Source organism: Cyprinus carpio, chromosome B1 (assembly GCF_018340385.1).
Source record: "Cyprinus carpio isolate SPL01 chromosome B1, ASM1834038v1, whole genome shotgun sequence".
Lineage (NCBI taxonomy): Eukaryota > Metazoa > Chordata > Actinopteri > Cypriniformes > Cyprinidae > Cyprinus > Cyprinus carpio.
This window is the reverse complement of record NC_056597.1, coordinates 37,054,980-37,073,876: the sequence shown is the minus strand read 5'-3', so window position 1 is coordinate 37,073,876 and position 18,897 is coordinate 37,054,980. Positions and strand designations below refer to the sequence as shown.

The following is an 18,897-nucleotide window of genomic DNA, read 5'->3' as shown; positions in this document are numbered from 1 at the left end:
TATATGTAATGTGTTTTATCATACGTGGTTTATTTTGCAAAAATATTACATTGACATTCATACACTTTCACACACGTCCTACAGATGTACGTTTTTTTATTGTGTTTAACTTAAAATATATCTTGATTTAAGAGCTTGGAATGTTTATTGACTTTCAGCACCACTTTAGTTTCTAACTAACAAGATAAAAAAAAAAAAGAGCTTCACATAACACAATATCTTGTATACACATGACCAGAGGGAGATGGAGAAATCAGTGCATCACATCCGTCTTGTTTGACCTCTTGCTGTGCTCTCATTGGTTGGTGCTGTTGCCTAGGAGACGCCCCTCCTCCAGTGCAGCATCAGTGAGTTTGAGGTGTTCTTTAAGTGCATTGATGTCTCTCTCACTGCGGCCCCGTAATTCAGTCAGCTCAACATACACCTGCTTATAGCGCTCGCTCAAAGCTTCATTCTCCTGCAGGCAGAGAAACCCTGTTACTACGCATATAAACAATCGATACAGTGATTATTCACGGCTAAGCATCACTATAAAGGTTTTCATATATATTAATACTGAAGAGTAGTGTAAACACAGCTTGGTTTATTTCATTTACACTACCGTTCAAACATTTGGGGTTGATATGATTAAAAAAAAAAACTGTAATATAATTAAATCCTGAATTCAAATCAAAATAACCACCATCAATACAAATATATTCAAAAACACAATATATTTCACAAATCAAATCTGTATTTTCAGCATCATTACTCCAGTCTTCAGTGTCACATGATTTTTCAGAAATCATTCTAATATGCTGATTTGATGCTGAAAACTGTGGAAAAGAATCAGGAATATACATGAAAACCGTGATTCTTTTTTTCTTCTTGACACTGATGAATATAACGTTCAAAAGAACAGCATTTGTTTGAAATGGAAATCTTTTGTAACATTATAAATGTCTTTACTGTCACTTCTGATCAGTTTAATGTATCCTTGCTGAATAATAGTATTCATTTCTTTAAAAAAAAAAATCTTACTGATCCCAAACATCTGAAGTTAGGTTTATTATGTACGCTTTTTGTCACTGCAATAAGACTAGGAACATGTATAAAGAAAGTGAATAGTATTCATTTAGATTTCATGCTGATTTTCACTCACAAGCTTTGTACCTTAGTAAGAGTTTGGACCTCTTTCCTGAGACAGCTGATCTCCTTGTGCAGAAACTCCACCTCGCTCTCCTTCACCTTCAGTAACATCTACAGACGGACAAGGACATGTCAGCATAATAATACTCCATTTAAAACTACTTGAAATATGATTAAATTCTGATACAATTATTAATTCATTTTTTGACCACATTTTAACGAACAAACTACATACAATTTGTTTTTGCAAAACTTCATTTGTCATACCAGGGGCTATTTAAATTATGTGCAAAAAAGCTGAAGCATTATTCAAACTGGTGAAAATGAAACAGTGACCAGTCGCAGCACCTAAAATATGCTCTTTCCCTCATGAATGGAGAAATAAAAACAATATTATTAACACCCACACTAGTGTCATCATAAATAATGTATAAACCACCCACACAAATGGACAAAGACAGTTCATTTAGCAGGACAAAGGAGAAAAAACAATGACTGTAAAACACAACATATTGACTGATATTTGCTGGAGAGGGTTTACAGTGCGTCCACGCTGGTGATCAGGAGATGGCAGTGTTTGTCTACAGAAACACCAACCACTCACATCACATGCCCCGCCCCCGATGACGTCACCAGCCCCTCCAGCACATGTACAGGTGCTTCTAAATAATGGCGTAGAAAAGCAGACATCCCAAGTCTCCCGGAAGTCCCGGGAGTCTCCCGCATAATGATAGCGGCTCCCTGATGCCCGCGAATTAGTTAAAAACTCCCGGAATCTAGAGCGAGCGAGCAAAAGCGCATGCGAGACAGAGACTGTGTTTAAAACCATGTAGCGCGCGCACGGCAGAGAGGGAGAGGGAGCGAGAGACCTTGCGTGTGTGTGCAAGTGTGCGTGTGTGCGAAGCGTATGTAAGACAGAGAGCATCCTGATTGGCCTGTTTCGGCAAATCAACCAATCAATTGTCAGTGTGGGCGGGCTTTTATCTCTTCTCCCGAACCAAATTAATCAGTTATGTCTATCTAGTAACAGGAGCACCATGGCAGAGAGAGAGAGCCACAAAATAAAAACAAATTAAAAAACCAAGTATAAGACACATTTTACGGCAGACTACACGAAAGTAGTAGTCTAGTGTTGTAGTGTCAAACATAATGACAGTCTTGCTCGCTGCACTATTTGTAACAGCGACTTCAGCATTGCCCATGGCGGGTTAAATGATTGCAAAAGGCATGTTGAGGTGAGTTGACATGTTTCATTTCATGTGCATATTATTCAGGCTATAGTTGCCAAGGCTAAATAAAAACAACAAACTCCTTAGACCTGTTTAAAGTTTCAATGGAAAATAAATAAAAGCAGTTTACATAAATAGTATAAGCAGCTTATATAAATAATAAAAGTAATCTACATATTTAAACATAATTAACGAATAACTGCATAGGCCTATAGCTTATAGAAATAATATTTTATGCTTTGATATCTTTTAGTAAAGTCATGTTCTGTGGTGAAATTATCATATACTTGTGCTCCTTCCTCTTTTTTTTTCTGGGGGGGGGGTCTTCGGGATACCTCCCTGAAATGACTTTTTGCAGGTTGGGATGTCTGGAAAAGGTCATTTATTTCAGTAATTCAACTCAAATTGTGAAACTCGTGTATAAAATAAATTTAATGCACACAGACTGAAGTAGTTTAAGTCTTTGGTTGTTTTAATTGTGATGATTTCGGCTCACATTTAACAAAAACCCACAAATTCTCAACAAATTAGAATACTTCATAAGACCAATAAAAAACAAAAACATTTTTAGTGAATTGTTGGTCTTCTGGAAAGTATGTTCATTTACTGTACATGTACCAGAGTTTTGGTAGGGGCTCTTTTTGCTTTAATTACTGCCTCAATTCGGCGTGGCATGGAGGTGATCAGTTTGTGGCACTGCTGAGGTGGTATGGAAGCCCAGGTTTCTTTGACAGTGGCCTTCAGCTCATCTGCATTTTTGTGGTCTCTTGTTTCTCATTTTCCTCTTGACAATACCCCATAGATTCTCTCTGGGGTTCAGGTCTGGTGAGTTTTGCTGGCCAGTCAAGCACAGCAACACCATGGTCATTTAACCAACTTTTGGTGCTTTTTAGCAGTGTGGGGCAGCAGCCAAACAACACCAGAAAATGAAATCAGCATCTTCAAAAAGCTGGTCAGCAGAAGGAAGAATGAAGTGCTCCAAAATTTCTTGGTAAACGGGTGCAGTGACTTTGATTTTCAAAAAACACAGTGGACCAACACCAGCAGATGACATCGCACCCCAAATCATCACAGACTGTGGAAACTTAACACTGGACTTCACGCAACTTGGGCTATGAGCTTCTCCACCCTTCCTCCAGACTCTAGGACCTTGGTTTCCAAAATGAAATACAAAACTTGCTCTCATCTGAAAAGAGGACTTTGGACCACTGGGCAACAGTCCAGTTCTTCTTCTCCTTAGCCCAGGTAAGACGCCTCTGACATTGTCTGTGGTTCAGGAGTGGCTTAACAAGAGGAATATGACAACTGTAGCCAAATTTACAAGTCTGTGTGTGGTGGCTCTTGATGCCTCGACCCCAGCCTCAGTCCATTCCTTGTGAAGTTCACTCAAATTCTTGAATCGATTTCGCTTGACAATCCTCATAAAGCTGCGGTTCTCTCTGTTGGTTGTGCATCTTTTTCTTCCACACTTTTTCCTTCCACTCAACTTTCTGTTAACATGCTTGGATACAGCACTCTGTGAACAGCCAGCTTCTTCTGCAATAAATGTTTGTGGCTTACCCTCCTTGTGAAGGGTGTCAATGATTGTCTTCTGGAGATCAGCAGTCTTCCCCATGATTGTGTAGCCTAGTGAACCAATCTGAAAGACCATTTTGAAGGCTCAGGAAACCTTTGCAGGTGTTTTGAGTTGATCAGCTGATTGGCATGTCACCATATTCTAATTTGTTGAGAAAGTGAACTGGTGGGTTTTTGTTAAATTTGAGCCAAAATCATCACAATTAAAAGAACCAAAGACTTAAACTAAATCAGTCTGTGTGCACTGAATTTATTTAATACACGAGTTTCACAATTTGAGTTGAATTACTGAAATAAATGAACTTTTCCACAACATTCTAATTTATTGAGAAGCACCTGTATATCTGTGTAATTATGTTGTTATTCAAAAAAAAAATGTAATCTAGGTATTTTCAACAGAGATCTGGAAACATGTAAAGATGTCTTCATATATTATGAATCGAAAATTATTTCTGTTAACTTTATGGTAAATCCTATGATTTTTTTTGATAATTTTTATATACATAAAAGTAAAATGTGTAATTCTAAACCATGTTTTAAAGCGTTTTGGGCTAAAGTTTATTGATTCCCTTAAATGTACTGATAACAAAAAATCTAATTATAAAATTATATTTGCTAAAAAGTTAAAGCTAATTGAAAGTAATACCTTGTAATTGAGGTCTCCTTTGTTTGTGCTGTCTTCAGTATCACATGATCCTTCAGAAATCATTCTAATATGATCCAAACCTTTTGAACCATAGTGTATATTTTTGGGGGCGTACAAGCTGACTGACTGAGCTTCAATTTGCATTGCATCTTGTATGTCCATATAAATCTTTCTGAATCATTTTTTTTTATTTTAAAGCTGATCTTGAAATGGTTGCTGTTTTTTTATTTCATGTATAGGTCAAAGGTCAGAGCCTTACCTCTAGTTCGGAGGTGCTCCTTTCATAGCTGCCAAGGGGAACAACTCCTGACCTCTGACCTGTGATGAAGGATCGCATGAGACTTATCTCCTCCATCAGACGTGCCTGCAGTTCCTGTGAGAACAGGAAATGTGATTTTGACACATCCAAACTAAACACCACAAACATGCTCATTCACATATTGACAACAAGGCAATCATTTGTGTTTCATGCTGATCCGAAACCCATTTTGTAGCATCTGTATAGTGTCAATAACCCTGATTAGTATTAGTAATCCAGTCCTGGCTGAGTAAACAATACTCACACCGACTCTGACAGTCACTCTTCTGAGAACAATGCAACAGGATGCTGTCTGTTGAGACATCATGGTACAGACACTGAAATCTCTATCTGTTTCCTCTCTGACTAACTGATATGCGTGTTGTAATTTTAAAGGTGCTGTGAGTTAGATTTTAATATCTGACATGAGGATGAAATGTGGTGTCTGAATGATCACATTTATTAAATTAGTGCACATGAACATCACCATAATTACTAGTGAACCATAATTTTCTGTAAGCTTCTTTTCACGTTAGGAATGTAACAATTTATTCAGTAAGGATGCACTGAATTGATCAAAGGATACAGCAAAGACTTTTATAATGTTACTAAAGATTTCTATTTCAAATAAATGCTGTTCTTTTGAACTTTCATTATTCAAAGAAATATCCTGGAAAAAAAATTATATATATATATGTATGTATATATATATATATAGAATCAAATCAAACATCAAATCAGCATATTAGAATGATTTCTGAAGGATCACGTGACACTGAAGACTGGATTAATGATGCTGAGAATTCAGCTTTGATTGCAGGATTAAAATACATTTTACAATATACTCGCATAGAAAACAGTTATTTAAAATTGTAAAAATATTAAAAAATATTTAGCTATTTTACTATTTTGACTGTATTCTTGATTGAATTAAAGCAGCCAAGGTGAACAGAAGAGGCCATTTTCAAATATATAAAAAATTTTACAGGCCCCAAACTTTTGAACATACATTTCCCATAATTCTTTGTGGCAGTATAAACCTAATAAAACATCAGTTTCACATCTAATGCTTTATGTCATACTAGAAGTAAAAAAGCTTCCTGTCTTTGTCAAAAAGTAAAAAAAAAAAAGCAACCAAATCACATCATAATTATGATTTTCTCGTATCCGTGGACATCCCAGCAGAACGTCAATCAATGTATTTTGTTCCCGTTAGTCTCAGATCCAGTGTGGATCCACACAAAGTGTGTATCATACATTATTTAATTGGCGAATCTGTATTTCTTGGACACTACTTCTTGTCTACCTGGTTCTCTTGCCGGAGCTGCTCCATCTCTCTCTCCTTCCGTCGGATCTCTCCGTTTCGCTCTTCAGTGCTGTTCTGGATGCGGTTGAGCTCCAAGCACTGCTGGGAATAGCGCTCCGACAGACCGTCCAACTCATGCTGCAGAGAGAGCGACTCGCGCCTGATAGACACACAGGGCCATGCATTGATTAACTGAATCCCTGACTGATAAGTGATCAGCTGATTCTCTCCGTGGGGTTCTTGTCAATTACAAACTGTCAGTCAGACACCTGTGTTCTGATTCTCTGAGCCGTGAGAAATGAATTACAGCACAGCTGAGCGGGACAGATGAGAGTTTATGTACAATACTGATTACTGGCACTGGATTCCCATGAGAGTATGAACAAGATGTTGCCGTTTTCTGGAATGCAATATATTCTCAGAAGTGTAGCTATTAACCCTATAAAGCCTACTGTATCATAAAGGCATCTAATTGATCAGCATGATCGAAATTTTGCTACTACATGCCTTTTGTGGTTTGTTTGACTTTTTTAGTAAGTAAAAGGCCTTTTAGGATAATTGTACAAACGTCCATCTTCTTGAAGTCATGGTTCACGTGTCTTTTTGCTACGAAATCTTAATTTTTAAAGTAAACATAAGAATAATCTTTACTGTTATTAGGTTTACTTGATTGTCCATAGATACTGGATATCCTATTTTGCTCATGATTTTCTTGCTAAATGTATGAATTTGTATAGATGTGGACGTACAGCTGTTGTCTGATGGAGGGGTCTGTCGTCTCTCCTCCTCCGTGAGCCTTCAGCTTCTCAATCTCCTCCCGATGAGCTTTCCTCAGAGCCTCCATCGCTGCAGCGTTGAAGATGAAACAAATGACAGGAAGCTTAGTACTTACAATGATGGAGAAAAGTCACCTGATCATTACTTTAGTTCTTTGTGAAATATTATGTAATTTATTCCTGTGATGTGAAGCTGAATTTTCAGCATCATTACTCCAGTCAATTATCAGTGTTGAAAACGGTTGATTAATATTTTTGTGGAAAACAATCCTTTTTTTCAGAAATCTTTGAAGAATAGAAAGTTCAAAAGAACAGCATCTATTTGAAATAGAAATCTTTTGTAACATCATAAATGACTTTACTGCCACCTTTGATCAAATGAATGCATTTCTTTCTTTAACAATAAAGGATTATATAACACCTTTATGTTTATCACTTTTATTTGACCCTTGTGATGTTCTGCGGCCCACGCTGACCTTGCACTGCGTTCTTGGCTTCCTCCTGCAGCAGTCTCTGTTTGTCTCTCTCCATCTCTCGGCGCTCTCTCTCGTGCTCCTCGTGTATCTTCTGTCGTCTCTCTCGGTGCTCTTTCTCCAGCTGCTCCAGTTTCAGAGCGCAGGGCGCATCAGGACCGCAAACACCGGCTGCCACACGGACCTGACGAAGAGCCTCGATCTGCTGCCTCAGAGTCAACACCTGACCAACACAATGCATCCAGACCACACACACACACACACAGACAGATGATGCAGATTAAATGGTCCTAGACAAAAAAGATATCTGAATCTAAAAACACACCTCCCCCTGAAGCACCTCATTTGTTGTTTGGGGGTTCTGGACACCAACTGGGGACCTTTTCTCTCCGATCGGAAGCTGCTCAAAGTCCGCCCACTTCTTCTCTATGTCTGGCCCGGTCTGAGCGTCAGGAACCTGCGGCTGAGTCAAAATCACTGTAGTCACGGCACCCTTCTTCAACTCCACCTTATCCCAGGGGTCTTCGCCCTCCCTGTCAGAAATTCCCTCCTGGAACCACTTGGTTCGGCCCTCCAGACGTCTTTCAAGCTCTCGGTCGCGGCCCTCGCCGGCTTCCCGCCGGTTGGTTAACGGTGAGGATGTCATGTGGGGTTCATCCTGATACGGACCACCGACACCTGACCCCGGGTCATGGGGTGCGGGAGGTGCATTCTGGGAACCGGAGTCCTCTCTGTCGCTGATGTCACTGTTGTCTGGGTATCTGAGAACAGCCAGAGATTTCAACTCCCTACTTATGACTAAGTCAAACCTCAAACCTGCTCCAGTGAAACATTAGTAACGTTATTTCAGTTTAAAGGTCAAACCCAAATCTTTCAGATGACCATAATCAATATAGGAATGATTCATGAATATTTGATATATTTTGATATAAATGATTGAGGGGTGAATAATATATGAAAACATGTCATGTTTCAACCTAAAGTCAAAATCAAAATAAATGCATTTAGCGTGAAGATTTTTTTTTTTGTAATGTGACATTATTTTTATGACAATTTCACTGTAATCCAGCTATTTTATTTAATTTTTTTAGTTTTTTCTATTTTATTTGTATTCTATTTTAAGTGTGTTCATAATTCTTATTATTATTATTATCAACGATGATTCTCATTAGATGCTCATTATTGTAATGCTACATAGTTGCATTATAGCAAATGCTACTATTGTATATTATAAAATATGCTTAATTGTCATTAAAAACACTTTATGGACTGAAAACTAGGTTTCACGTCTTCTCTCAAAAGTCAAAACATTATCTTTTTTGTCCTTGACAGTTTTCTGAATCTTTCAGAAAACCATCATCAATATAGCAAGATGTAACTGTGGATATTTAATCTTTTTTGAATATCCACATAAATTCTCTATGGGTGAATACCATGAAAACGTCTTACATAATATTTAATTTAAAATATTTAAAATGTAAAATTTGTATTTAGCACAAATATTAAGCTTTGTTACATTAATAAGAAAAGCTTTATGAACATAATTTTAAGAACATTAAGATATTTTTGCATTATTGTCACTACAATCCAGCTATTTTACTATACATTTTAAATGTAAATTTTCATTATATACACATTATTGTAATTCTATACAGTATGGATGTCAAATAGCTTTTAAACATGCATAAGGGCATTATAGCAAATACTACTACTGTGCTTTATAAAATATATTTAATTGTCATGAAAGTAAAACATGAATGGTCCTAAAAACATTGTCATATCTCTAAAAAAAAAATTTAGTTCTCTCTTTTCAGACATGCTCTTGACAGTTTTCATGAAATCCGCCCGTGACTGATTCTCTGCGTTTATTTCTTCAGTTCTGTCCTACCGAATGCTTTCAGCCGAATCCCTGAACGATATTCTCCTCCTCAGTGTGTCGATCCAGTTCCTCCTGATTCTGGAGGTCATCGCTGACAGGGTCACCAATCCATCACGCATCTGCAGATCAATCACAGAGGTCTGAGACATAGGAATATTCTTACTTTTCCCTGATGACTGGTCCTCTTAACTTCTGTGACACGTTCTTACATGCAGTTGAAGTCCGTAGTTTTTATCGGCATCAAATTCCTCCACTCGCAGACAGTGACGCAAATAAATCTCACCATCTGCCTCATCTCTCTATCACGGCGAAAAACACAGAATTCAAGATAGTGTCATTAAACCAGATCATGCGTTCAGATACTATTTTACAAATTTGACCATGTTTAAATGTATCCAATGATTTATTCCATGTTTTCCACATGACATATCTGTACAGTCCTTAATAATAATTTATTTGCATGGCTATTCTCGCTCACCTCTTCAGCCCCAGAGTCTCTATAGTATCTCAATCCTGAATCAGAGATCACGAACCAGTGCTTCCTCCACTACAAACAAAAACAAATAACTCATAGTGCATTTTCACGAAGCAGCAACAGATCAATATTGCACCATAATCAAAACCTTATCTATTTTTCTAGCTCTCTGAACAAGATTCCAGGCAAAATCAAAAGAAGTGTATCTTAAATCCTCTAAGTGGTCAACATTTCCACTTGTGCATTTTAAAAATAGGGGAAAATATGAAAAGTAAAAGTACAGCAAGTCATATTATGCCAACTTCCTTATAACAGTGCAATGTCATGTAACAGATCTAGTTGAACAGAAGCAGACCTGTACCTCTTCATCTTCATCCAGCATATACATCCATCCCTTTTTACAGAGCGAAAGATCAAGTATAAGAAACAGAATCAGTTGCGTTAAAACAAGTGCATGCATAAGGAATTCAATATATACATTCAACTCAACATCTACAGTAAAAAAATCTTCCCAGAGCAACAATATGACATTCCAGAGCTGAGTAATCCAGAGCACGGGACACACACACACACACACACACACACACCATTTACTCGAGTTTTTCAACAAACACACACATTTCAGCGACTTACCGACATGGGTATCCGGTTGTAGTAAGTTATGCATGAAAGAGGAAAGAAACTACTTTAGTTGCTCAATTCTCGCAAGTACGATGTGTCACAGAAATGCGTATTCGCACGACCATAAAGTCGTGCATTAAATAAATACAAATTCGCGCTCATTTAAGTAGTTCCCGCGCTAAAATATTGCTTTAGAAATAAATAGAACATGTACAAAAGCGTTAAATTATCCCTGCTTGACTAGACGAGCATCTCCAACAGTAAGTCACGTGACCAGAAGCTTCCGCGAAGCAGCTCGCGCTTTGACACATCAACCAACTGAGCTGTACAGCTTCTCTCAGCATAATTTAAGCTTCAAATCCTCTCATAGCTTAACTAAAACATTTATATCTGGCGCTAAATATAATGTACTATGTAATGGCGTTCTGCGAAAACAGACACGTGCCTCTGAACTCGAAACCGAATATCTCAGCGTTGGTGTAACTTCAGGTGACTTTACCTGCATCTGAGGGGGCTCTTCTGGACCTTTCTGTTTTCCGTTTACCATCCGAATGCTTTCTCCATTTTTGCTGGACCTCTGAAAACATATTCAGAGACATACTAACCAATTTTTAAGCGTGTTATTTTCAAAATTGTGCCTCAAGAACACATTGCTAGCTATGGGAGTAACGTAACTAGTTGCATGTAACTGAATTACGTAATTTACAAATAAATGTAACGGTATTCTGTTACAGTTACTGAGAAAAAAAATGTAATTAAATTACAGTTACTTGTGAAAATGTTAATTATTACATCTGAATTGTTACACACACACACAATCAGATTTTTATTGATATAGGCCTATTTCATAAATTGCATTGTTTGTTTTGAAACGTATGAGGAGTTTAAGACGCATGCTTATTTAAGAACCGATTTAATTAGTTGGGTTTATCTATATGCTTTATTTTCTAAGATTAACAGTTTTTTTCCAAGGCATTGTTAGATGCCAGTGTTTCCTAAAAACAGTATCATAGCTGCTAAACTATTTCTTGTTATGATTGTTAATCTGTATTTAACCTCAGAATGATCTCAAAGAAAAATGAAGTACTAAAGTCTAATTTTGTGGTGGCTGTTCTTAAAAATTAAATTATTATAATCTTAGTTCGAGTGTTGAGCTCACATGCTTGAAAATGATTAACTGTTGAAAACTTTAGATATTTAGAGAAGTAATCAGAAAGTAATCAAATGTAATCAGTTACATTAATGATGTAATAGTTACACTACTTGTTACATTTTAAATAGGGTAACTTGTAATCTGTAACCTATTGCATTTCCAAAGTAACCTTCCCAACACTGCTATCTGTGAGGTGTTCTGGGTGTTTTTAGTGGACTACTATGGAGCTACTAGCTTCTGAGTGGTTTCTAGGTGGTTGCATACACATCAAAACATCAAAATAATAATAATCTAGTCTCACAATTTGTCTAAGATGCTTCTTTCAGTGTAAATGAATGGGATTTTTAATTTTATCATCTGTCCAAATATGTGCCATTTTTATGCCACTTTTATTTATTCATTTATTTTTTTGCCTCCACAGATTCGGGAGAATAGATGACACCAGTGAGAAAGGGAAGTAGTGTGTGAAACTGTAATCTCAGGCACCTGTGTATGGCCTGATGCAGTGCTGTTGGTTTTTGACGACCCTCCCATCTCTTTGTCTAGACGTCTCCGTTCTTTCTCTCTGCGGTCTCTTCCTCTCTCTCTTTCTCTTCCTCTGCCTCGCTCTTCTGAAACCTCACGCTCACAGTCATATCTCCCATCCCCATAGCTTTAAGCACAGATAGAAGAAGCATTTGAGCATTTAAGCATTTAAAGCATATTTACTGAAAGGGTTTCCTCTCTCTCAAACTCACTTTGCCACTGAAATGATGCCAGTGCTTTGATGGGGATCTATATTTTGACTTGAGAGCTAAAAGATGATGTAATGAAGGGGTTTGTGGGATGAAGTGGATGTTACTGGGGCCGCTGAAAATATTTTGAGAGGAAAAATATTTTTTGATTGCATTAAATGCATTTTTAGGAATGCCAAAATTATTATTTTTATTAAATATGTTTAATTCACTGAATTTAAATCATGAAATTAGTCAAAATTATTTTTTCTCATTGACAGCTCTAGTTATAAACAGGTAGTAATAATAAAATAAATTAATAGCATTTTTAATAGCATTTCTTTATTTTTATGTAGTCCCCATGACTTTATCTGTGTGTATATATATATATATATATAATTTTAAGATAGATTTTAAAAAAATCAATTAAATTAAATATTTTTTTCACATTTTTTAGGAAAATAGTCAATCGATCCTCAGAGAATCATCATACCTGGTGATTTCATCAAAAAGTTTGAAAACCTGTGGTAATGTCCTACTTTACTTGTTTATTTATGTTTTAAGCTTAGTTTTAAGACCTTATTTTAATATCCAGTAATTTGGATGGCCAAACCTTTGTAATGGACACAAGTTATTTAATTATAATTCAGATGGAAGCTGTAAATAACGTAATTTGAATAACTTGTAATAGGATGTCTATTCCTCTTTTTTTCCAGTGGAAATGTTCAGATTAGGCATCTGCTTTTTCATTAACACCAGCACCACGTCAGTGGAAAAGTGGTACCATCTCTCTTCAAATCTCTGACCTGTGCTGATTGTCTCTGCGTGGGCTCCGGCTCTGTGGTCTCCTCCTCACTATTATTGCTTCCTCTTCCTCAGGGTACAGCTTCGATCGGGGAATATCTGCAATGATCACATAGTCCTCAATGGTCATCTCTGGCACTGCGGGTTGGCTGGAAGACCTGGTGTTCTCTGAAAGAATTAGCGCCTCCAAGCCCCGCCTGATGTTGCTTCTGCTCCGATCATTGACCGGCTTGTCCGTCTCTGATATTAAGGCTTGGGATTTGGGCAAATCAGGGGATGGAACCTGATCCCGGCTCCGCCTTGATTGGGAGATATTTGGTGTTGATGCAGGTGAGGCGGGGCTTAGAGAGGAGTGGGTGGGGCTTAGCGAATGGCGGGAATCAGATCTGGATTGTTTGCCAGAGGTGTCTGAGTATCCACCATTCCTTTGGCTTTTGTTTTTCGAAGTACCGTTTTTTAGTATACCATGTTCATCGTAATCTTGATAAGGCGTTGAGGCACCAGGGCTGTTAGATCCACTGTTGTAGCCACTATTACGACTGCCGCGGCTTGTTTTGTCATCACGATAGCCTCGTTTAGGAGAGAAATCCCGACTGTTGTATCCAGTATTGCGGGCACCACTCTTTCGACTGCTGCGACCGCTATTGCGACCACTGTGTCTGCGTTCATTATAATCGCCATCGATTTCCACATCAGAATGTCTTTTCGACCAGCCGTTCCTTTCTTCGGAGATGTCTGACTCTGCTGAACTCACGATTGATTTGAGATTCTTATACAGCTTTTCAGAATCTAAGCTGTGTCCGTAGGAGCTCTGGGAGGGGCTTCTTTTGTGGGCGGGGCTAAAGGTCTCCCCATATTTATTCGTACCTGAGCTTCGCGAGGGAGACGTGGTGCGCGTGACCACCGAATCACGTCTTCGTGATGGAGTGCATTTCCCAGAAGCCTGTTGAGAGGACGTGTGGGACGTCCGGTGTCCGGTGGAACCTCGGCGATGGGGCGAACTGCGCGATTCTCCTCGCCTCTGCGGTGAGACGTTCGTAGATCTCGGGCTGCTGGAACGAGGGCTTGCACGGGATTGGCTGTCCCCGCGTCTGAAATTTGAATAGGACATGTGTCGCTGGGGGGAGAGGCCGCTCATTGCCTCGTTGCTGAGATTGTCGGAGCGCCTCCTATAGGACGGGAGACCCAGGTCAGGGTTTCGGTAGGGGATTGTGGCTTTGCGCTCAGGACTGTGATTGGCTGGAAGAGGGTGGCCCCTCTCGAAGTAGCGCACGGGAGCGGGAGGACTGCCATCTTCCTGTTCCCTGTCCCGTGAGAGGAAGCGATTGGCCCTTTTAAAAATGGCGCGGCTGCTGCTTTGTTCTGTTTCCCTTCTAGTGTCTGTTTGAGGAAGACATGACATCATTGTATTGCATTGCATTAAATGCAATGTTTTGAAACTATGATTAAATCTCACTAAGACATATTTTAAGTGACATAAATTAAAAACAAATACTTAAAATTGCCAATTATTCAATTAACCTTTATAAATATATAAATAACTCACATTAGATCAAACTATTGACAAAATATCCTAATTTTATTCAGGCTTTATTCTCACCTGCCATATAAATATCATGGACTACACCAAATTACATATTTTGCTCAGTTTGGGCCTTTTTTTCTTCAATTTTCTGATTATCATTTCATATGTAAGGCTATACAGGGTTAAATCTCACCTGTGTGTTGGCTGACACTTCCTCTTCTGCTCATGCTGATGCTTCCTCGTCTGCTTGTGTTGGCGCTCCCTCTTCTGCTCTGCATTTCTATCACAGAGCGACTTTCTGAGCGCTGAAGTGCCGGTTCCAGTCGAGTCATGCTTTAGGTTTAGTTTAGTAATAGTTGTTTCTTTAGATTGCGGATGAGTTCTCCAGGTCCACTCTTTGTTCTAGAGCTGTTGCTTCTGCTGCACATAAAACAGATTATTCTGTTATAAATCATAAAACATCAGATTATTCTGCCGGCTATTTTCTTGAATTTCACATTGATTTTTTTAATGCTATCTGTGGATTTATGTGATGATCTTTGACCTGCCATGCCAAATCACATGAGCAAAGGGGGGAAATATTTTCATTTCTAATTTATTTTTTGTTTTAACATATTTTTTGTTTTATTTTCTAATTCCAAAGTATAGAATATAAATGAATTCAATTTGTAATATTTTATTTGTTTTTAAAATAAATACTATTATATATATTTTATTTTTCATTAGAATTTTAGTTAACATTTTTGTAATTTTGTTGTTTTTATTTTTATTAGTTATTTTTAAGTTGTCTATAGTTTTATGTATTTTAATTTCTATTTTAGTTTTATTTATTATAGTACACCAGTAAAAAAAACAGTAGTTTAAGTTTAACTAAGAAAAAATAGAAATATTGCTAGCTGAAATAAAATTAGAAGTAATTTATTTTATTTTACTTTATTTTTAAAAAAAATTATTATCGTTTTATTTTTAGATCTAGTTAACTATAATAATATTTTGGGCACCTCTGTTTTAAGTAAAACCCAGTCAGGTTTTTCCCCATTGGTCAGATTCCACTTCACATCTAAATCGTGTGTTTGTTTGTTTGTTTGTTTGTTTGTTTGTTTGTTTGTTTGTTTTAGGTTTTGCTGTATAGACAGGAGAAACTTTATTGCCTTGTCCATTTATTATTTCACATGTGGTCACACTTTATTTTAAGGTCCAATTCTCTTTATTAACAAACCATTAACTACGACTTTTTTCTCAATAAACTCCTAATTTGCTGCTTATTAGTTGTTCAATTTAGGTATTGGGTAGGATTAGGGATGTAGAATATGGTCATGCAGAATATGTGCTTTATAAGTAATAATAAACAGCCAATGTGTTAATCAGAATCAGAATAATAATAATAGGCATATTTAATAGGCATGCTATTAAACAACTAGTTAATAGTGAGAACTGGTTCCTACACTAAAGTGTTACTTTGCATGTAAACCATAAAATGCATTTTTATATTATTTTGGTTTTGTTGTAGATCATCTGGTTACTCTGACGGCCCTCCAACTCAACAATACACACACTGGATTGACGCACACGGTCATGTTAAGATACAAAGTAGTGAAGAACAAACTGACATCTCAGCGGCTGCTTGTTCAGGATGTATCACCTTAATTTCCCTGATTGGCAGATTGTGACGGAATCCAAGCACTCTTGAATAATTTACGTCTCTGAGGTGAAGGTAGGAGTGCCTTTTAACTCCTAAAAACAGCGATAAGTGCAATCTTAGCAGGATCTGTACCAGAAACAGGATATTTTAATGTAGCTCGTGAGTTAAACAAGTTCCTTGAGGCTTAAAGGTTAGATGGTTTTTATGCCAGAGCTCAAGCTACTAATCAAGTACTGTTACATTTTACAATAACTCAGTTTAACATCTACATACATGTTTGAGGCATGAGCTTACAGCACAGACATGCAAGGTGAGCAAGACATGCACCTTTTAACATAAGATGAAAGTGACCAGCAGTGATGGAATAGAATCAATTCAGTAGCAGAGGTGCACAAATAAAACACTCCACAAACCTTCTCAATGCTCCCGAGAGTTCACTAATGCCCTTGCCAGCGTCTTGTATCTCTCCTTCTTCTCCCCATCTCCGTGGCGTTCCTCCTCTGGCTCTTTCCTTCATTACTTTAGGAGCGGCAGGTGTAACTCAAGCTAGACTCTGCCTCTCCTCATGACTATTTCATCACACCTGCTCTGTCCCTGTTGCACCCGAGTCTGCTTCCTTGTTCTCCTGTTCCCAGTTCACATGTACCTTTTCTCGTCTTCTGTGTTCCTTAGTTATTTCCAGCTCTGACCATTGTTCTTCTCTGGTTAGTTTTTCACTCTGCCGGTAACGGCGCATAAGTAACCAGCGTTGGTGGACGTGAGCCGAGCTCTCGCAGCTCAGTTGGACATTTCTGATGACTTTGCGATTCGAGTTTGCTGCTGTTTCGTATTTTATCGTCATGTTGTGCTGGAATATAGTGTTACCGTCTGATCCCTGAGGACTCTACATGATCGGCTCATTAAAATGCAATGGGATCACAGAGCAAACCTCTTATTCCCCTCTTTGTTTTCCATGAAGTCACACTGATGGCAGCTCAAGCTCTAGTGCTAATTGAAGTGCAGAATGCTTGGCCAGCTTGATCTTGGGTTGCACTTGGCAGAGGCATTCTGACGAAAGCAATGTTACTATTGTGCTATAATTTCAATGTAAAAGGCCACACTCAAATTTACTCTTTAGGAACTAAACATTAAATCATTTCATTTGGATGCACACTTTCTAAAGTGATTGTGAGTTGTGTTTGTCCATACAAAACATCACCGTGATGCTGAAATGTTTTGGGTGGTTGCTGGGGTGTTGCTATGAGGTTGCTAGGGTGTTCTGAGTGGTTGCCAGGGCGTTGCTATGAAGGTGTTCTAAGTGGTTGTCAGGATGTTGCTAAGAAGGTGCTCTGAGTGGTTAGCAGGGCGTTGCTATGATATTGCTAGGGTGTTCTGAGCAGTTGCCAGGGTGTTGCTATAAAGGTTGCTAGGGTGTTCTGAGTGGTTGTCGGGGTGTTGCTGTGAAGGTGTTCTGAGATGTTGTCTGGGGGTTGATATGAAGGTGTTATAAGTTGTTGTCAGGGTGTTGCTATAAAGGTGCTCTGGGTGGGCCATGGTGTTGCTATGATGTCGCTAGGATGTTCTGAGTGGTTGCTAGGAAGTTGCTATTATGTTGCTAGGGTGTTCTGAGTGGTTGCCGGGGTGTTAGTATAAAGGTTTCTAGGGTGCTCTGAGTGGTTGCCAGGGTGTTGTTATGATGTTGCTAGGGTGTTCTGAGTGGTTGCCTGGGTGTTGCTGTGAAGGTGTTCTAAGTTGTTGTCAGGGTGTTGCTAAAAAGGTGCTCTGAGTGGTTGCCATGGTGTTGCTATGATGTCGTTAGGGTGTTCTGAGTGGTTGCCAGGGAGTTGCTATGATAGTTGCTAGGTGATTCTGAGTGGTTGCCTGGATGTTGCTATGATGTTACTGGGGTGTTCTAATTTTGTTTCTGGGGAGTTGTCACGAGGTTGCTAGGGTGTTCTGAGTGGTTGCCTGGGTGTTGCTGTAAAGGTGTTCTAATAAAAAGTCACTCTTATTCTTTGCCATGGTGTTGCTATGATGTCGTTAGGGTGTTCTGAGTGGTTGCCAGGGAGTTGCTATGATGTTACTAGGGTGTTCTGAGTGGTTACATGGCTCTGATGGTTGCCTGGGTGTTGATATGATGTGGTGTTCATTTTGGTTTCTGGGAAGTGAAAGGTGCTAGGGTGTTCTGAGTGGTTGCCTGGATGCTGTGAAGGTGTTCTAAGTTGTTGTCAGGGGTGTTGCTAAATTTTGTTTTCTGAGTGGTTTGCCATGGTGTTGCTATGATTGCGTACCAGGGAGTTGCTATGATGTTACTAGGGTGTTCTGAGTGGTTACATGGGTGTTGAGTTGTTGCAGGGTTTTGCTAAAAAAGGTGCTCTGAGTGGTTGCCTGGTGTTGCTATGATGTTACTGGGGTGTTCTAGGGTGTTCTGGGAAAGAGGTTGCTAGGGTGTTCTGCGTGGTGCCTGGGCTGAGTGGTTTGTCAGGTCTAAGCTAAAAACATGCTCTTACTAAAAACCATCTCTTAGCTATTACCACGTTATTGCTATCAAAATGGTTGCCAGGGAGTTGCTATGATGTTACTGGGGTGTTCTGAGTGGTTTTGGTTCTGAGTGGTTGCCTGGATGTTGCTATGATGTTACTGGGGTGTTCTGAGTGGTTTCACGGGTGTTGCTG

At 38.6% G+C, this 18,897-nt stretch overlaps 1 protein-coding gene and 1 pseudogene across 4 annotated transcripts; one reads left to right on the top strand and one right to left on the bottom strand.

The window, feature by feature from the left end:
* Positions 1-79: 79 nt before the first annotated feature.
* LOC109091784 (myosin phosphatase Rho-interacting protein-like) lies at positions 80-15,041 on the bottom strand. Of its 4 annotated transcripts, none has more exons than XM_042717343.1 (15): positions 14,795-15,038; positions 13,079-14,456; positions 12,046-12,211; positions 10,906-10,983; positions 10,147-10,179; positions 9,789-9,857; positions 9,520-9,609; positions 9,320-9,429; positions 7,772-8,192; positions 7,435-7,654; positions 6,932-7,028; positions 6,183-6,342; positions 4,838-4,951; positions 1,153-1,239; positions 80-457 (listed from the first exon to the last, which is right to left on the bottom strand). In XM_042717343.1, the coding sequence occupies exons 1-15, from the start codon at positions 14,931-14,933 to the stop codon at positions 296-298; spliced, it is 3,324 nt and encodes a 1,107-aa protein (XP_042573277.1). In that variant the 5' UTR covers positions 14,934-15,038; the 3' UTR covers positions 80-295. The 4 variants fall into 4 exon arrangements, with proteins under 4 accessions (XP_042573277.1, XP_042573276.1, XP_042573278.1 ...); XM_042717342.1 differs by having other exon boundaries at positions 7,757-8,192; positions 14,795-15,037; XM_042717345.1 differs by having other exon boundaries at positions 293-457; positions 1,142-1,239; positions 7,757-8,192; positions 14,795-15,041.
* Positions 13,274-18,897, top strand: part of LOC109055645 — a 29,723-nt pseudogene continuing 24,099 nt past the window's right edge.

Coding starts and splice junctions, on each gene's coding strand:
- LOC109091784 (XM_042717342.1), bottom strand. CDS start 14,933: ATGACTCGACTGGAACCGGCACTTCAGCGCTCAGAAAGTCGCTCTGTG. Junction 7,655..7,756: donor ATGAGGTGCTTCAGGGGGAG/GTGTGTTTTTAG, acceptor TGTGTTGGTCAG/GTGTTGACTCTGAGGCAGCA. Junction 4,952..6,182: donor AGCTCCGGCAAGAGAACCAG/GTAGACAAGAAG, acceptor CTGTTCTCACAG/GAACTGCAGGCACGTCTGAT.